Source organism: Pristis pectinata, chromosome 1 (assembly GCF_009764475.1).
Source record: "Pristis pectinata isolate sPriPec2 chromosome 1, sPriPec2.1.pri, whole genome shotgun sequence".
NCBI lineage: Eukaryota > Metazoa > Chordata > Chondrichthyes > Rhinopristiformes > Pristidae > Pristis > Pristis pectinata.
This window is the reverse complement of record NC_067405.1, coordinates 50,870,209-50,887,566: the sequence shown is the minus strand read 5'-3', so window position 1 is coordinate 50,887,566 and position 17,358 is coordinate 50,870,209. Positions and strand designations below refer to the sequence as shown.

The 17,358-nt window shown below is 39.9% G+C and overlaps 1 protein-coding gene across 3 annotated transcripts in view; it reads left to right on the top strand.

Moving 5' to 3' along the window:
• Window positions 1-17,358, top strand: part of pde1a (phosphodiesterase 1A, calmodulin-dependent) — a 411,318-nt gene that overhangs the window by 175,768 nt on the left and 218,192 nt on the right. The window contains exon 1 of one of the 3 annotated variants that reach the window (XM_052023516.1): window positions 11,617-11,685. The exons of the other annotated variants lie outside the window; for them this stretch is intronic. Coding sequence (XP_051879476.1) covers window positions 11,633-11,685 — 53 coding nt within the window. The 5' untranslated portion in view covers window positions 11,617-11,632. Of the gene's footprint in view, window positions 1-11,616; window positions 11,686-17,358 lie in introns of those variants that run through there. 3 annotated transcript variants of the gene reach the window in all.

The window sequence follows — 17,358 nt, the reverse complement described above, 5'->3', positions numbered from 1 at the left end:
CCATGAATGTTTGTGAAGTTGAAAGAGTTTTTAATTTATAAAAGTGACCATTTTGATAGCCAGTGAGTCTTGGAGGCAGGCCTTATCAGTTGTCAGAGCCTTTACGTTGACTGGCTGTTTACACTGAGAGAGTCTACGCTGGGCTGAGCCACACCAATGAAGTGGGAGTGAGTCCTACAGCTGGAATAAACCATATGGTCTAACTTGCAGGTATGTGCGGATCTCAGGGCAGTGGAAGCTCTGCCATATCATACGAGTCAAGTCTTATTGACACCCAGATCAGGGACTGTGTAGTAATATATTGTCCATGTCTATAGTACAGTTTCATGTGACATGGCAGCCATTGCATTTTCTGCACATGGTGTGTGAATCACATTTTTTATGTTTGAGTGCTCATTTTGTGCCTGAAAATAGATACAAAGCAATAGAATTTCTATATCACAATATGCAGTTGAGATTGCAGATAGTTGAGTATTGGGCACTAAGAGCTCATTGGCTAACACAAGTCACTTACGGAAGTGAGCAACACTAAGAGAGACTGAAATTTGTAATAAATCTGTTGTAATAGGGGAAATTAATTGCTTGTAAACTGATATTGGTACTGATATTTTGGTATTACCTCAGTCCTGTACACGGTCACACCTGAGAAGTACTTCAATACTGTATGGAGGACTGGTCTTTCCTCCTGCCTACTATGTTTACAATGAGCTTGAAATTGAATTACTTCCAATTGTGCAAAAGCCCTGACAAGGGATTTAGTGAATGACTTCCTTATCTTGTGAGGTACTTTTACTTGTGGATGAAAGATTTCAGTAAAGTTCAATGTAATCGCTAACCTGACAATATCCTCTATTTCTCTCTACCTCTCTGTGCTACAAGCTGATCCCTGCCTACTCAAGATTGTCTTGGGGGTCAATTCATTGATTATTTGATGAGGCATGACTTCTGGTGACTGACCAAATCATAATTCCCTGACTCCAACTTCCGTCACAGTTGTTCATCTGTCAGCATCTTCTGGTAACTGACCTGCTCACTTCCCTAGCTGTAGTGCCTTGTGGGTGAGAGGTCTTACTTTTAAGGTAAAGCCTCCCTTGTCTTCTCCTTTGGAGCTTGGAGCTTCCCTTTTGATCTGCCACTGAGGTTTGTACTCCCCATTTTCCCCTAGCCTAGGCAAACAGACTTTCAGTTCTTTTCTCTCTCCTGTGTAGTATGTGTCCAGTCTATCAAGAAATATTATAGACTTGTGGGTAGTCAAAAACCAAGGCAGTCAAAAAAGAATAGACATGGTTAAACTAACAAATGTACATCCCCCGCTGTCTCTTCTTGCATCTTGTATGTTTACAGAGTCCTGTTTCTCTTAAGTTATTCTGGGATATTGAACTTTCAGTCAATTTCTGTGTACGTGAGTCATAAACAGCCTTTACTGTTCAGCTATTTGGGCTTTGTTGTTATAGCTACAGTTGCCTGCTACTCTTCCTGCAGATATGACTGTAACCAGGTATAGCATTTTCTTACCTTGAGAATATCTGTTCTGTGGTCTAAAAGGCAAGGACATAGGTACCAGAGACTAAATGTATTGAGCTATCACCCACTTTAATTTACCCCGGGACATATGGAGTTTCTCTACAGAGAATAGATTGTGGAAAAAGGTGGGATTTCCTAGATTGGCGAGGCAACACCAAGATCAGAGATTCAGGATTAGTGATAAACTTTTCTGAGATTGGCTTCTGTGCCTGGACTAGTGCAGTTTCTGTGCAACGAGGGGCAAATATAGGGATCACATTCCCCTTGCATTCAAAGAGGGGGAGTGAAGAAAGAGAGGTAGGATGGAGGCAGGGTGAGGATAATGAGAATGCCACTTTCAGATGGATACCTAACAAATAATTTGAGTCTTTGAATATAACTCCCTGGTTATAGACCTGTCTGGTAGGAATAGGGAAGGTGTGGAAGTTATAATCGTGAAGATTAATCTACCAGCCTCTTCCCACTGCAAATCACCACAATTTGAATATTTTGGCTGTTTCTGGTAGTAGAGGCAGTTCACTGAAACAGGAGGTACTTGAATAAACTCAGATTGGTATTATATGACTTTCTCTAGCCCCCAAATATGCTTTTAACTTGACAAGTCCATACTGCCCAGCAGGCAACCCCACAGGACACAACTTACTTCACAATCTTTGAGTCCTGATGAAGGATTTTGACCCAAAGCATCGACAATTCCTTTCCTCCCACAGATGCTGCCTGACCCACTGAGTTCTTTCAGCAGATTGTGTGTTGCTCCAGATTCCAGCATCTGCAGTCTCTTGTGTCTCCATAACTTCTCAATCTGACAGATATGATTCAAAGCTGCAATTAAAGAGGCAGTTATGTCCATAGGTTCCAAATACTTATTAGAATCAGTTTGCAATTGTGCACTCTGCCTTTCCAAGAAGAATTATGAACATTAAATTTGATTTGTAATTCTTTCTTCTCTTTTCTTAATTTACTCGCAGAATGCGGACTCAATTAGCTTTGTCAGCATTGAGTAGCCCACATTGTATTGCCCTTGAGAAAGTGGTAACGAAATACCTCCATAGTGCAATTGGGTTGGAAGTGTTGGGATGTACAGCCAGTGACAATAAAGGACCAGTGATACTGTGTGAGTTGGAGAGAAACTTTCTGGAAGTGGTGGTTCCATACATGTACTGCTATTGTACTTGGTGATGGAGGTCATGCATTAGGAAATGATTTCAGAGTAGCCAAGATGAGTAATTTCACAGTATTTTGTAAGTGGTAGACTGTGGCCAAACTAAATATCCCCTTGACTCCCATTCACTTTCCTCTTTTCAGCAGTAACAAGAGTTAGTTTTAAAACTAACCAGTCCTGCACAGCAGTTCCCATGCCGCCTCACTTGTTTCCACCACCCCCACCATCACCAACAACACCACCACCACCACCACCAACCCCTGCCAGCTGGGACCATCTAGGACTTAAAAAAGAAATCTCCTTTGTATATCTAGCTGGTAAAGTTCATCTGCTTATAAGGCAAGTCATCCAGTGATTAACAGGTTCGTGCACATGAACACATCCATGCACGTGGCATACACAGCAGAAGTGAGCCAGATTTAATGATGTTTGGTAACCTAAAGGCTAATTTACAAAGGTTTGTGTTCATTTTTATACCCTTTTCTGAAGCTGGGATTTGCCAGTTTTATATTTTTCCCCAAAATGTCTGATTGCAAGAAGTTGCAGTCCAGTAATAATTATAGCAAATTGTGATGGGCACAAAATGTACCACAGTTGAACTAACAGAATATGAAGGTTTTAAATAGAAACTCTGGAATGGATATGTCCTGGTGGCTGTTTGTGACTGACCTGTTTATATGATACATGGACTAAAGCAATAAGTTCTTAATACACAAACAGAATAATTTACTTGCACTTTTATTCCTAACATTTGAAGTTCTGGTCCAGTAAATGCTGCATAATTTCACTGTTTCAATGACCTTTCATCTATGTTTATTTTATTCTAGATGTAGTTCATCAGATATAAAATATATATTTACAGCTAGTTCCTGGAAATGCTGTAGTTTTCCCACCCATGACTTTACTGACGCAATATATGTTTTAGCCTGCTTCTTGACAAAAATAGGCTGCAGCCATTCAAGTGAAATTGTATGTTTTTCCATTCTTTGATGTAGAAACTCAGGACTAAGGGCAAACATGCCAGACGCTTAATAGTGATCATAGCAAATTCCTGTTTACTTCATCTCTGCCTCAATACAAAAATATTATTCAAGCTTTTACTGAAATCAGAATATTAAGAATAAAAAATAATTAAGAATAATAAGCCTGCAAACATGACAAGGCGTCTCTCTATGAAGCATTAAGTTTGAGTCAATTCTATTAAATTTTGTATGATTCTTGCATGCAGAAAATATATTTTCCCTTTCTAATTGTTATTAGTTGTCTACAAGGCAACAACTGTCGATCGTTAATTATTTGATATTATAACAGCTAACAAATTTACTGAGTGTCTATAATAATTATTTTAAAATGCCTTATTCTTTGTGGAATGTTTTCAAGATCTATTTTGTTAGGTGATGTTGTAAGCCTCATTTAAAGCAATAACTTGTAGTTTTGTCATTATTACTCCTTACATAAGTTTTTCCAAATTAATGCAAGTCCTTGCTAAATTTGATGTAATCTTTTTGTACTAATATTAGTGACTTTTAGTCACTCGTGAGATGTCAACCACAATACTTGCTCATCCACTTAAGACATTAAAGATTTAACAACACTGATGGCCTATGGTCATATATAGACTGGAGAGGGCTGATAGCAGATTTGCTAATGATTACCACTATTGATAGTAGCTTTACATTCCAAGTTTATTTAATAGGTTGAACATTAATTCCCTAGCCGCCTTGGTGGAATTTGAGTTCCTGTCTCTGGTTCAATAATCCAGGGTTACAGCTACTCATTCAATAACTTGACACAATGACACCATGCTCTCTAATGTAGTAGCATGAGAGCTACTGTTATAGAGGGAAAAAATTTGAATAAAATTAACATATTGAACTTCAGTGTGCAAAGTTTATACTTTGTGTGGAATTGACAATTCTGGTACAAATCACAGCCAATATTGCACCCCTTTTCTCCCCTGTTCTCTATTCAAATACGTTTGGATATAATGGAATGAAAAATCTGCCAGAAGCATCACAATCAGACATTTTGAAGAAAATCTTGTTAATAGAACATAGAACAATACAGCACAGGAACAGGCCCTTTGGCCCACAATGTCTGCACTGACCATGATGCCAACCTAACTAATCCCATCTGCCTGCACACGATCCATATCCTTTTATTCTCTGCCTGTTCATCTGTCTGGCTAAACATTGCTATCATATCTGCTTCTACCGCCTCTGCTGGTAGCACATTCCAGACACCTACTACTCTGTGTATATTTCAAAAAAAAACTTGTCTTGCATATCTCCTTTAAACTTTCCCCCTCTTACCTTAAACCTAAGTCCACCAGTATTTGACATTTCTACCCTGGGAAAACAACTCTGTCTACCCCATCTATGCCTCTCATAGTTTTATGTGCTTCTGTCAGGTGGCCCTCAGTCTCCAGAGCTCCCAGAAAAGAAATCCAAGTTTGTCCAGCCTCTCCTTATTGCTAGTACTCTCCAATCCAGGCAACATCCTGGTGAACCTCCTTCTGTAGCCACGTCATTTCTTGTAATGTGGTGACAAATGCACACAATAAATTGGTCAATTGTTTATTATTGTCACATGTACTGAGATACAGTGGAAAAACTTATTTTGCATTTCATCACATCAGTGCATTGAGATAATAGAAGGGAAAAAATGATAACAGAATGTAAAATAGTGTCAGAGTTACAGAGAAAATGCAGATAGACAATAAGGTGCAAGTCCATTAACAAGGTAGATGGTGAGGTCAAGAGTCCATCTTGTCATACCAGAGGCCCATTCAATAGTCTTACAACAGCGGGATAAAAGCTGTCCTTTAGCCTGGTGGTACGTGCTTTCAGGCTTTTGTATCTTCTACCTGATGGGAGGGGGGAGTAGGGAGTAGAGAGTAGATTTCCCAGTTCATCCATGGTTTCCAGTTTAGGAACATCCAGATTGTCCTCTTTGGTACACAGTCCTCTACATACACACTTGCTGATAAAGTCCGTGATGGTGGTGACATACTCATCTAGGTTGGCTGTCGAGGCACTCCAATTGTGGCTTAACCAAAGTTTTAAACAGCTGCAAAACAACTTCCTAACTTTTATCCTCAACGCCCTGACTGATGAAGGCAAGCATGCTACGTGCTGCCTTTACCGTCCTATCCACTTGTATTGTCACTTTCAGGAAGTTATGGAACTGCACCCCAAGATCCCTCTGTACATCAATGCTCCAAAGGATCAAAGAACATAAAACAGTACAGGCCCTTTGGCCCATGGTGTCTGTGCTGACCATGATGCCAGTCTGAACTAATACCATCTGAGTGCACGTGGTCTCCATCCATCCCCCACCTGTTAATGAGTCTGTCTAAATGCCTCTTAAATGTTGTTGTTATTGAATTTGCTTCCACCACTTCCGCTAGCGATGTGTTCCAGGCACATACCACTCTCTGACTTTCCTAAAAAAAAATTGCTTCAAATCTCCTTTGAATTTTATCCTTCTAACCTTAAACTATGCCCTCTTGTATTTGACATTTCCACACTGGGGACTATCAACTCTATCTATTCCTCTCATAATTTTATGTACTTCTATCAGGTTGACCCTTAGCCTCCAATGTTCCAGAGAAAACAATTCAAGTTTGTCTAACCTCATTAAAATCAAGGTAACATCCTGGTGAATTGCTTCTGCACCCTCTCCAAAGCCTCCACATCCATCCTGTAATGTGGCAACAAGAACTGCACATAATACTCCAAAAGTGGCCTAACCAAAGTTTAATACAGCTGCAACATTTCCCAACTTTTATATACAACACACTGACCGATTACACCACCTTTACCGCCCTATCTACTTGTGTTGTCACTTTCAGGGAGCTATGGACTTGCATCCCAATATCCCTCTATACACCAATGGTCTGAAGGGTCCTGTACACTTTCCTCTTGCATTTGACTTCCCAAAGTGCAACATCTGACCCTTATCCAGATTAAATTCCATCAGTCATTTCTATGTCCAGCTGAATCCTTAGGCAACCTTCTTCACTATCCACAGTTCCACCAATTTTTGTGTCGTCTGCAAACTGACTAATTTGCCCAATCTACATTTTCGCCCAAATCACAAACAATATACCATGTGAAGAAAACCTTCTGGATGCACCTAATAAATTCTGCCCCATCTAAGTGACTGGCATTAAGGCAGTCTCTCAGTCAATACTGGGGAAATTTGAAGTCACCCACTACATATACCCTGTTACTTTTTACATCTTTCCATTAGCTTGCCTGCATACTGTTCCTCTATCTCCCATGGCTATTGGGAGGGCCTATAGTATCACCCTATCATAGTGGTTGCACCTTTTTTGTCCTTAGCTCTACCTATATTGGCTCACTAGATGAACCCTCTAGATGTCACCTCCCAGTGACATTCTCCATGATCAGTAGTTCAACTCCCCCACCTCTTTTACATACCCCTCTGTTGCATCTGAAACACCTGAGTCCCGGAATGTTGAGTTGCCAGTCCTGCCATTCTCTCAATCAAGTCTCTGTAATGGCTGCAACATCCTCGTTCCACGTACAAGTCCAGGACCCAAGTCCCTTGCCTGTAATACTCCTTGCACTGAAGTAAATAGACTTCAGCCCATCATCCACACCATGTTCACTAAACTGGCCCTGCCCGTCCTTCCTTTTTGGCCTTACTTGACCTAACCTCTACCTTCCCCTCAATCCTTCCACTTGCTGACCTACTGGGCTGGTTCCCCCCCCCCCCCCCCACCCCCCAGCCATGCTAGTTTAAACCCTCCCAACTAGCACTAGCAAACCTCCTGATGAGGATATTGGTTCCCCTTCTGTTTGAAGTATATTTTTTGATATACTTCTGATATGAGTGATACCCACTTGTTATCAATGGTAATAAGCCACTGATTATGCAGATTAAGGTCTCACTGGCTCTTATCAGCTGGGGATTGAAATTTTAAGGATTATAGGAACCCAGTTAGTGGTTACAAATGAAGATGTTGCGGAGTCTTCCAGAAGGCTCATCTGCTGCCAAAACTCGTGGCAATAAAATATAGACCAACAGGAAGAGTGCAGAGTGAAATTGTTCTCTATTTTAACTGCTTGTTAACAGTCCCAAATCAACAGGATGTTATGTAATTGATTCCCCTGCCCTGCCACCTTGATGTTCAATGTAGCCTATTTTTTTGAAAAGTAAAAACAAGAAATTATGGAAAATCTCAGCAGATCATGCAGTATCTGTGGAGATTGAAACAGAGATAATGTTTCAGATTGATTGCCTTTCTTTGACTGAAATGCTAACTCTTTTTTCTTTCTTCACAGATGCTATCTGATCTACTGAGAGTTTCTGGTATCTTTTTGTTGCCATTACAAATTTTCAGCACCTGCAGTATTTTGATTTTAGATACAGTAACACTACAGTAATCCGGTACACTCAGGACTTTGGAGGTGCCAGACTGCCAGATTTTCTGGACTATTGGATGTTATTTTATTAATACATTAACATGCTTTCAAATCACTTTTTTTAGACTTGCACAATATTATAATGAACTTTCTAGTGAACCCGGAAAGGGAATGTGGAAATCGGGGCTCTGGTAAATTGAAAGAGAGCACAGCAGCTAGAGCTTAAAGGAAGCGTGGGAACCTGCGCCCCACTGATTCGAAAGGGAGGGTGGTAACCGGTGAGTTGAAAGGGAACATTAGAACTGGGGCCTCAGAGAATGGAAATGAAGTGGGGGATCCAGTGACTTGAAAGGGAGCATGCCAAACATCGCCTTGTGAGTCAGATGCCAAACCATCAGGATTTCTGAATAGTTGGATAGCAGATTATCGGAGTTTTATCATAACTTTTTTCTTAAAGTTCTTTTGCCTTCTTCCCACATCAAACCACAGATGAGAAGGTCAAAAGCACCCTTAACCATTTGCTCTTTGAAATGTAGTGAGGGAAATTGGCATGGTTTTAAGTAATCTTAGATTGATCAATTCATTTAGTGGATAACAAGATCTACAGCTTTCCTGTCTGTGGGGTCAGAACGTTCATAAAATCCTTTCACATTCGTGTTCATGAATTACTTTTGGCTAACTCTCCTAATTGCTTTGAGGGTGTAAGAGACAGTTGCCAGCATACCACTGATCTCTTGCAGCAATTTAGTATATTAGCATACCTATTTTCCTTTGGTTGTCACCCTTGCTCTCCCTACAGTGTTAATCATTGCCAAGCTAGAGTTCAATAGGCACTAGCATCTGTCTGGTACTTCACCCTGCTGACTGTGGGAATATGCAGTGAGAGTCAGTAGCCTATCTAAGCATGGAAGTTGCTACTATTTTCTCTTCAGCTAAATCCCTGCACTTGCTCTCCGGCTGGGATCGCAGGCCACCAAGGAAGAGAAAGGAGTATTGTTGTTCACTTACAGGATGAGGGCAATGCCATTCTTTAAGGTCTATCCGTCTATGTCCTAGAGAAAGTGAAATTCCTCCTTGAACTGCTGCTGCCTGTGTGATAAAGGTACTTGTTGGGTGAGGAGCTCATTATGTAGATCCAAAGATGATGTATGAGTGTTATATTTCCAAGGCAGGATAATGAGTGACACGAAATAAATCTTTCAGGGAGTCCTGTTTCCATGTGCTTTGTTGTTTTTAATCAGTCTAGGTGATGGTGGTTGCTATTTTGGAAGATGCCATTTCAGTAACTTTGGTGAGATGCTGCAGTGAATTTTGTAGATGGCACCTCCGTGTGCCATAGTGGAGGGATTGAATATTTAGTATGGTGAACTGAGTGCCCATCAACGGGTGTCATTATCCTGGATATGACTGAACAACTTGAATGTGGTTGGAGCTTCACCTATTCAGGCAAGTGTAGAGTATTCCATCACAGACTTATGTCATGTAGATGGGAAAGGCTTTGTGAGGGATGAAGTGAGCCAGTTATTGCAAGAAACTCAGTCTCTTTTCTGCTTTTATAGCGTGGTACTTCTGATTGATCTTTATGAGCATGTGATCAATGGTAATTGCCACAAGATGTTGATGATGGCGCACTCACCAATAATAATGTTGTTAAATCTTAAGGGGACTTCGTCCTGTTGAAGATTAGTTTTTACCTAATTGATAATTATTTTCCCTGATCCTAACATATTGAGGTCATTTTCAATGCTGTTCTCTTTTTAACTCAGCAAAGATTGGAATGTATGGGAATTTCCAACATAAAATTTCAATTCATTTCCAGCAAAGTGGCACTGTCACTACCCTTAGATGGTCAGCAATGAATGATGAAAATCCAGTGAATCTAGGGCATGCACTTAAGGTGAGAGGAGAAATGTTTAAGGGAGATGTGCGAGGCCAGTTTTTTTTTACACAGTGATAGGTGCCTGGAACAAGCTGCCTGGGTAGTGGTGGAAGAACTTATGATAATGGTGTTTAAGAGGCTTTTAGATAGACACATAAATATACAGGGAATAGAGAGAGATGGATCATATGCAGGCAGAAGAGATTTAGTTTAATTTGGCATCATGTTCAGTACATCATGTGCCAAAGGGCCTGTTCCTATGCTGTACTGTTCTATATTCTGTATGTTCTATGGAACCCGTGGCACTCTTGACAAGTGTTTTATCCAGAGGGCTGATAGGATCTGTGTAGGTTTTCCAAAAGTAGACGGTCAGATATCTCTAGGGAATCTTCCTTTAAATATCACTATACCTTGATTTTTTAAAAAAATGCACATTACTTGCCATGTTCAAAATTAAGTTGCCATTTTCCAAAGATCCCATGGTTCAAGAGACCTTTAGAATTTCCCATACTTATCAATGCATTTGCTGATTGGTCCTGTGTGCAAGGAGATAATGCTACAAGAAATTGCAGTGAAATGAATATGGTTGTTGGAGGTGATTATGGAGTTTGATAAGGGTGAATGTACATAAGAAAAGGTTTTTATTGTTCCACTACTGAAGGCTATTCTTTTAGATGCTAGGTTGTAGCTTCCTTTTTAAAACATTTTTGCCCTGTAGCTTGCTTTTTCTCATATAAGAGAACATTAGGTTAGATAAATTCTCTTATGTGTTTGACATAACCTCTGGAAGTGGCTTGATACATATTACCATGCTTAAGGTGCTATAGAAATGCAAGTTAATTTTGATTCTACATTGTGTTTATTGAACTTCATTTATTGAACAAACATCTGTCTTTTCAGTTTATTGTAATACTCCAAATGAAATAAAAGTATTGAACTATAAATTGAACAAAAAACACATTTGGCGTTGTTGCATTTCAAGTTATTTGTCTGGTGAGATTTTGTTGGCCAAATTGTGCTTTTAATTTGGAGTGCTCCATCTACACATCATCTATGATGAATAGGCACCAGATAATTAAATGATAGTATTTCCAAAACTGCTGTTCTTATTGGAATGTAAGCCAGTCTGCATTGCAGACTTTTTTTTATCATCCTTAGTCTGTGGAGTGTTCTTTCTTGTTACAAGACATACTTCCTTCCAAGCACCCCCCAGAAAATATTAAAACTCTCATTAACAGTTACTTAAGAAAAGTTATCCAGGCTGGTTGTGAACAGCTTCCCTGTCTTTGCCCTTTTCCGCTTTGAGGGAATTATTTTCTGTGCTGTATCTTATCTGAGATAAGCATGAAATGTTTTGTATAGTTTTAATAATCTGTTAGATTTTATACCTGGATGACAGCTGGCAAAATGTCAGACTTTTCTTACACTTTGCATAAGAGACTCTTCCCTTAACATGACTCCTGCTTTGTAGAGTGTTATTTGGTACTGCACAGACATGCCTGTGTGATGTGGCCTCTATGGCCTTATTGCTCAGTTGTTAGAGAGAGAGGCTTCCCCAGCACAAGAGACCAATCTCTCTGCTCTCTACTGTGGATTAGTTGAGAACAACTCTCCAGATTCTTCACGGGCTGTTCCAGAACTACTTCCTGTGAGGAGTAGAATTTTCTCCTTTAAATGGATGAATGCGTTACCATCAAGAAGAAGCACCTACAAAAACCCATATTTAGGTAAGTAATACTACTTGAATTTTACTCAGGCTGCAGAAAGCATTCTGTTGCTAAAGTTTCCTTCTTTCCTTTCTGCTGCAGTGATGTTGTGCAAGTATTTTACTGCATTTATTTTTTAGTTAATTTTGTAAGTTGCAACATTTTGACAAATAATCTATAAACTATAATTTCTTTTTGGTTTCTTCCATACTGCTGATAAGTAAGTGAATTTTTGTACTTTGATCAAGATTTTAAAAAGTGCCCGACAGACTTCCCAAACATGCTGCACATGTGCTAGCTGTGTGTTGTGATCTGAAAACCATTTGTTACAGAACATTACATCTGAGTTTACTGCAAAGGCTGCTTTTTTTTTAATCATTAATGTGTTAAACCTCCAGCAGAACAGTCATTTTTGCTGATGTGTGTCAAGTGTTAAAGTTTGAGATCTTGTGAAATAAGCATTCTGCATTTAATGGCAACAGTGGCGCTGATAGGAAGTAGACTTTCGTAGCTTCATTAAACCAGAGAAGTATTTAGTTTGAACAAACTCCCAGTGTGGGGTTATTCTGTAATTCAAAACATGATGTACGCCAAAGAAAATGAGTATTTTAGTAAAGGGGCTAGCTTTTCTCATGTGTAAAGGAACTATTTTTCCATCTGTCTGTGTACCTTGAGTTTTTGCTGTTCCCGGGCTATTCTAATTCATTTTGAAGTCGGTCTGCTGATATCTTCGCATGGGAATGACTTTCGTTCTGGCACTCATTACAAGGATTCTGTGGTTGGAAAAGGAAATAGCGTTCGTGCTATCTTGTTTATAGCAAGTGACATCTCAAGATCCATTTAGGCTCCCATTGGACCAAAGTTTATGACATCTGTGGTATATCATAGCTGTGAGCTTGATAGGATAAATAAGCAAGCACATATAAAACATGAACGGTCAGTTTATATTGGCTTTTCTAATTTCAGATGAATATAATTCTGTGTGACAGAAATTAAAAGGTTGTGTGAATTTGCACTGCTGATAAAGTGACGTTAATTGGTAGAAAGTTTTGTTTATCATTGTGACAAAGTTATCTATTAAAATGTTCCCATTTTAAAAGCAGCAATGAACAAAAAAGTTCAAAACTATGTCCCCTGTGTTTCATTTTGTGGCTTGCCCCATAGTTTGACTTCATTAAATATGAAAAACAAACTTAGCAAAGATCCTATGTGTTGAAAAGTTAACTGAGACCACAAACATCCTAGCCAGTGTTGTATTGACTTGGAAAGGGAAGATAACTGGACAGTACACCTAGAGCTAAATATCTACTCCAACTTCAGTCTTTATTGGTTTATTATTGTCACTTGTACCGAGGTACAGTGAAAAGCTTGTCTTACAAACCAATCGTACAGGTCAATTCATTACACAGTGCAATTACATTGAGTTAGTACAGAGTGCATTGATGTAGTACAGGTAAAAACAATAACAGTACAAAGTGTCACAGCTACAGAGAAAATGCAGTGCAATAAGGTGCAAGGTCACAACAAGGTAGATCGTGAGGTCAGAGTCCATCTCATTGTATAAGGGAACCGTTCAATAGTCTTATCATGGTGGGGTAGAAGCTGTCCTTAACTCTGGTGGTACATGCCCTCAGGCTCCTGTATCTTCTACCTGATGGAAGAGGAAAGAAGAAAGAACGTCCCGGGTGGGTGGGGTCTTTGATTATGCTGGCTGCTTCACCAAGACAGCGAGAGATGAAGACAAGAGTCCAAGGAGGGGAGGCTGGTGTCTGTGATGTGCTGGGCGGTGTCCACAACTCTGCAGTTTCTTGCGGTCCTGGGCGGATCAGTTGCCGTACCAAGCCATGATACATCCAGGTAGGATGCTTTCTATGGTGCATCAGTAAAAGTTGGTGAGAGTCAAAGGGGACAAACCAAATTTCCTTAGCCTCCTGAGGAAGTAGAAGCACTGGTGAGCTTTCTTGGCTGTGGCACCTACATGATTTGACCAGGACCGCCTGCTGGTGATGTTCACTCCCAGGAACTTGAAGCTCTCAACCCTCTCGACCTCAGCACCATTGATGTAGACAGGTGCATGTACACCGCCCCCTCTCCTGAAGTCAATGACCAGCTCTTTTGTTTTGTTGACATTGAGGGAAAGGTGGTTGTCATGACACCATTCCACTAAGCTCTCTATCTTCTTCCTGTACTCCGACTCATCGCTGTTTGTGATATGGCCTACAACAGTGGTATCATCTGCAAACTTGTAGATGGAGTTAGAGCAGAATCTGGCCACACAGTCATGAGTGTACAGGGAGTAGAGTAGAGGGCTGAGGACACAGCCTTGTAGGGTACTAGTGTTGAGAATAATCGTGTCAGAGGTATTGCTGCCTATCCTCACTGATTGCAGTCTGTTTGTTAGAAAGTCAAGGATCCAGTTACAGAGGGAGGTGCTGAGTCCTAGGTCTCGGAGTTTGGTGAAAAGCTTGCTTGGAATTATTGTATTGAAGGCAGAGCTGTAGTCAATAAACAATAGTCTAACGTCTGTGTCTTTACTGTTCAGATGCTCCAGTGCTGAGTGTAGGGCCAGGGAGATGGCATCCACTGTAGACCTGTTTCGCCGATAGGCGAATTGCAATGGGTCCAGGTTGTCTAGGAGGCTGGAGTTGATGCGAGCCATGACCAACCTCTCAAAGCACTTCATGATGGTGGATTCTCCCAGGAGAGCATTCAAGAGCTGTGCTTTCCACAGAACAACTTGGAGGGAGAGAGAGATGATGTTAAGGTTTCACTAATGCTGTGCCACAGTGTCCCATATTTTATCATGAGTAGAAGGCAAATGCCAGAATGATTTTAAACCATCAATGTGTAATCATTAATGTCTAGATGTAATGATTACCAGTTTTGGTGATAATTTTTGTAGTGTTACAAACTAATCAGTGTTGATTACTGGGAAGAATATCATCAGTATGAATAATAAGTATGAACCTTGAATTGATTTTTACAATGACCTAAATTTTTCTATGTATTTTCGATATAAATATTATCCAGAAAAATATTACTGTGAGACTGTGTTCGGACCTAGCTGTGCTGCCCATTGTGTTTGGTTAGTTGCATTCTATTATATTTGTTTGCAATCCCTTTATCCCACTTTTCAATACCTGCAAAATTTTTCGCAAGTGTTTGATTGTGACTTAGCGAGAACCAGATTAAAGTATGTTTGGGTATTTTACATTGCTACAGACTGTGAAGATCTTGATAAAGCAGGATGAGTAGTTCTGTACTTACTACTCTCCTCCATCAACAGGGTGAGAGAATACAGCTGCATCATGTTTCTCTCTAAGCCCTGCGATGGAGCTGCCCTTTGAGAATTTAGTAAAACGTGAAGGACTCAAATGTAGCTTTCAGCCAAGAGATCAGAGCAACTTGCAGCATTTATGTAAGGAACACCAGCAAATGTTTTGCTACTGACAACATATTGAAAAGTAGGGATGAGTGGAGTGGTCATTTATGTGTTGGGTGGGATTGAAAATACTGGCTGCAGAGAATCAAAGTCTGTTTACATCCAGGCCCACTTACATTTCTTGTGGTAGAGTATATTACTGGTGGTGGATCCACAATCATATTTCAGACCTAACACATTTGTATATCCTTTGCTTGGTATTCCGACTTGGATGAGTTGTAAATTCCTTCAGCTGAGCATTTGTATAGTTGAAGACATCAACTGCCGGTCCTAAGAGAAACCCTGTACCCTTGCCCATCCGTCCCTCCACTCATTGACACAGACGGGCACATGGTTTACAGTCTTGATATTCCAATTTACATTGACTCGTGCTCCCAAAACTATACATCTCTGTCATATGAAAAGGAAGAGAATAGCTAAAGGGAATGCTAGAGGATGTGCCTGGCAATTAATAAAGGGAAATAGGAAAAAAAAGTGATTCTAAATAGTTATTTTGGGTTGGACAGTCAAAAGCACTAAATGCATCTCAATAATATAGATAATCGGCAATAGAGAGGGAGAAATTTAAATCAATCTTCAATATTAGAAAAAAAAAGGTGCTATGAAGATTAATGGGGTTGAAGGTCAACAAATCCTTTGGACTTGATGACCAACATCCCAAGCTTTGAAAGGAAATCACTGCTCATCAACTGCTGGAATCCCCGCCCCTTCCTTTTCTGCAGCCGGATCTGACTGTTCCATTGGACTGTTGCCCTCTACTTGATGTTCTTCACCTTTCACTTCCTTCAGTTCACTTATGCTGCACAATACTGTTTGATCATCATCCCAGCATTTGCTGACCAACATGCAATCCCAGTTCCAATTTAAATTCTTACTCTCATGTTCAAATTCCTTAATTTCCTTGCCCCTGCATACCTTTGTCAGTCCCTTCACTGAACTCTCCATTCCTCTGATTCTGATCTTAGTGAATCTGTCTTTCCTCCTCTGCATCATTAGTGCAGTCAACTGCTCTGGTCCAACAATATGGAAACCTCTCAAACTCTCATCCTTCATCAAACTCTCATCCTTCATCAAACTCTCATCAAACAACTCTTGTGGCTAAGTTTTTAAGTCACACCTAATGTTTTCATGCTTGCCTTAACCCTTAATTCTGTCTGATTATGGTGGACTGAAACACCTTGGAACATTTTTTTGTATTAAAGATGCTATAAATAGTTTGTTGTTGAAATTATAAGGCACTCTTGCTTTTACTTGATTACTTAAGCAGTGTTTCTTATTGCTTAATTGTGACTTTTCTGCTGTATTGTTGCGTTTATCAAATTGATGCTTTCGTTACCTAATTTTGTAACTGAGAACATCTAACAATTTGATTTTTATGTGCCCTCAGCTGATGGCAGCTTGTAATGTAAGAACAATTGAATGTGTTTTAAATTCATAAAGCAAAAACAAATTACAGATGTTGGAAATCTGAAATAAAAACCAGAAATAAATGCAAATGTTCAGCAGACTAACAGCAAGAAGTGAAGAGGTTGAATGCCAAGGTTAAACATTTGTTTTTCTCACAATGCCTTCGACAGAAAAGAGAGATTCTGGAACTTCATGGGAATGAGTAGCCCTGACCACCTGCGTATTTCCAACAGTTTCTGTTTTAAATGCAATTAGTTTAACTGTACAAGTAATTCGGAAAGCACAATTATCTGGACCACCATAAGGCAATTGACTTAGAATGAAAATCAACCCTGGAAAACAGCCTGTCCAATGCTTCTTTCATTTAAATTAATGATGGGGGAAATTGGATGCACTCTGTTTGCCTTTTATCTAGACAACACCATGTCTTGGCAGCATAGATGTAAGATTTACAAAATATTGTACTTTTTACACTATGATTAAGATTGGCTAACTCCTGAAAATAGGCAAGGGGATCACAGTGCACATCCGTACTATGATGAAAGATTAAACAGGTTTGGACTTTACTCATTATAGCTTAGAAGAATGAGAGGTGTTCTTACTAAACATTTAAGAAATGTTTGTAATTCAGCCCATTTACTGCATGGAGGAGTCCAACAGTGACAATTCTTCACTGCCCTCAGTTTTCAGCAAGGAACAAGTGGTCACCTCCATCAACACCCCTCTAGAACCCACCTTTTGTAATGTCTGTGGCTTATAGCAAGCTTTCCTTGCAGCACATACAGCTTCCTTCAAAGGTCTGAATGTTGCCTTGCAAATGTAGGCTGCTACTTTTATGGCTTTGA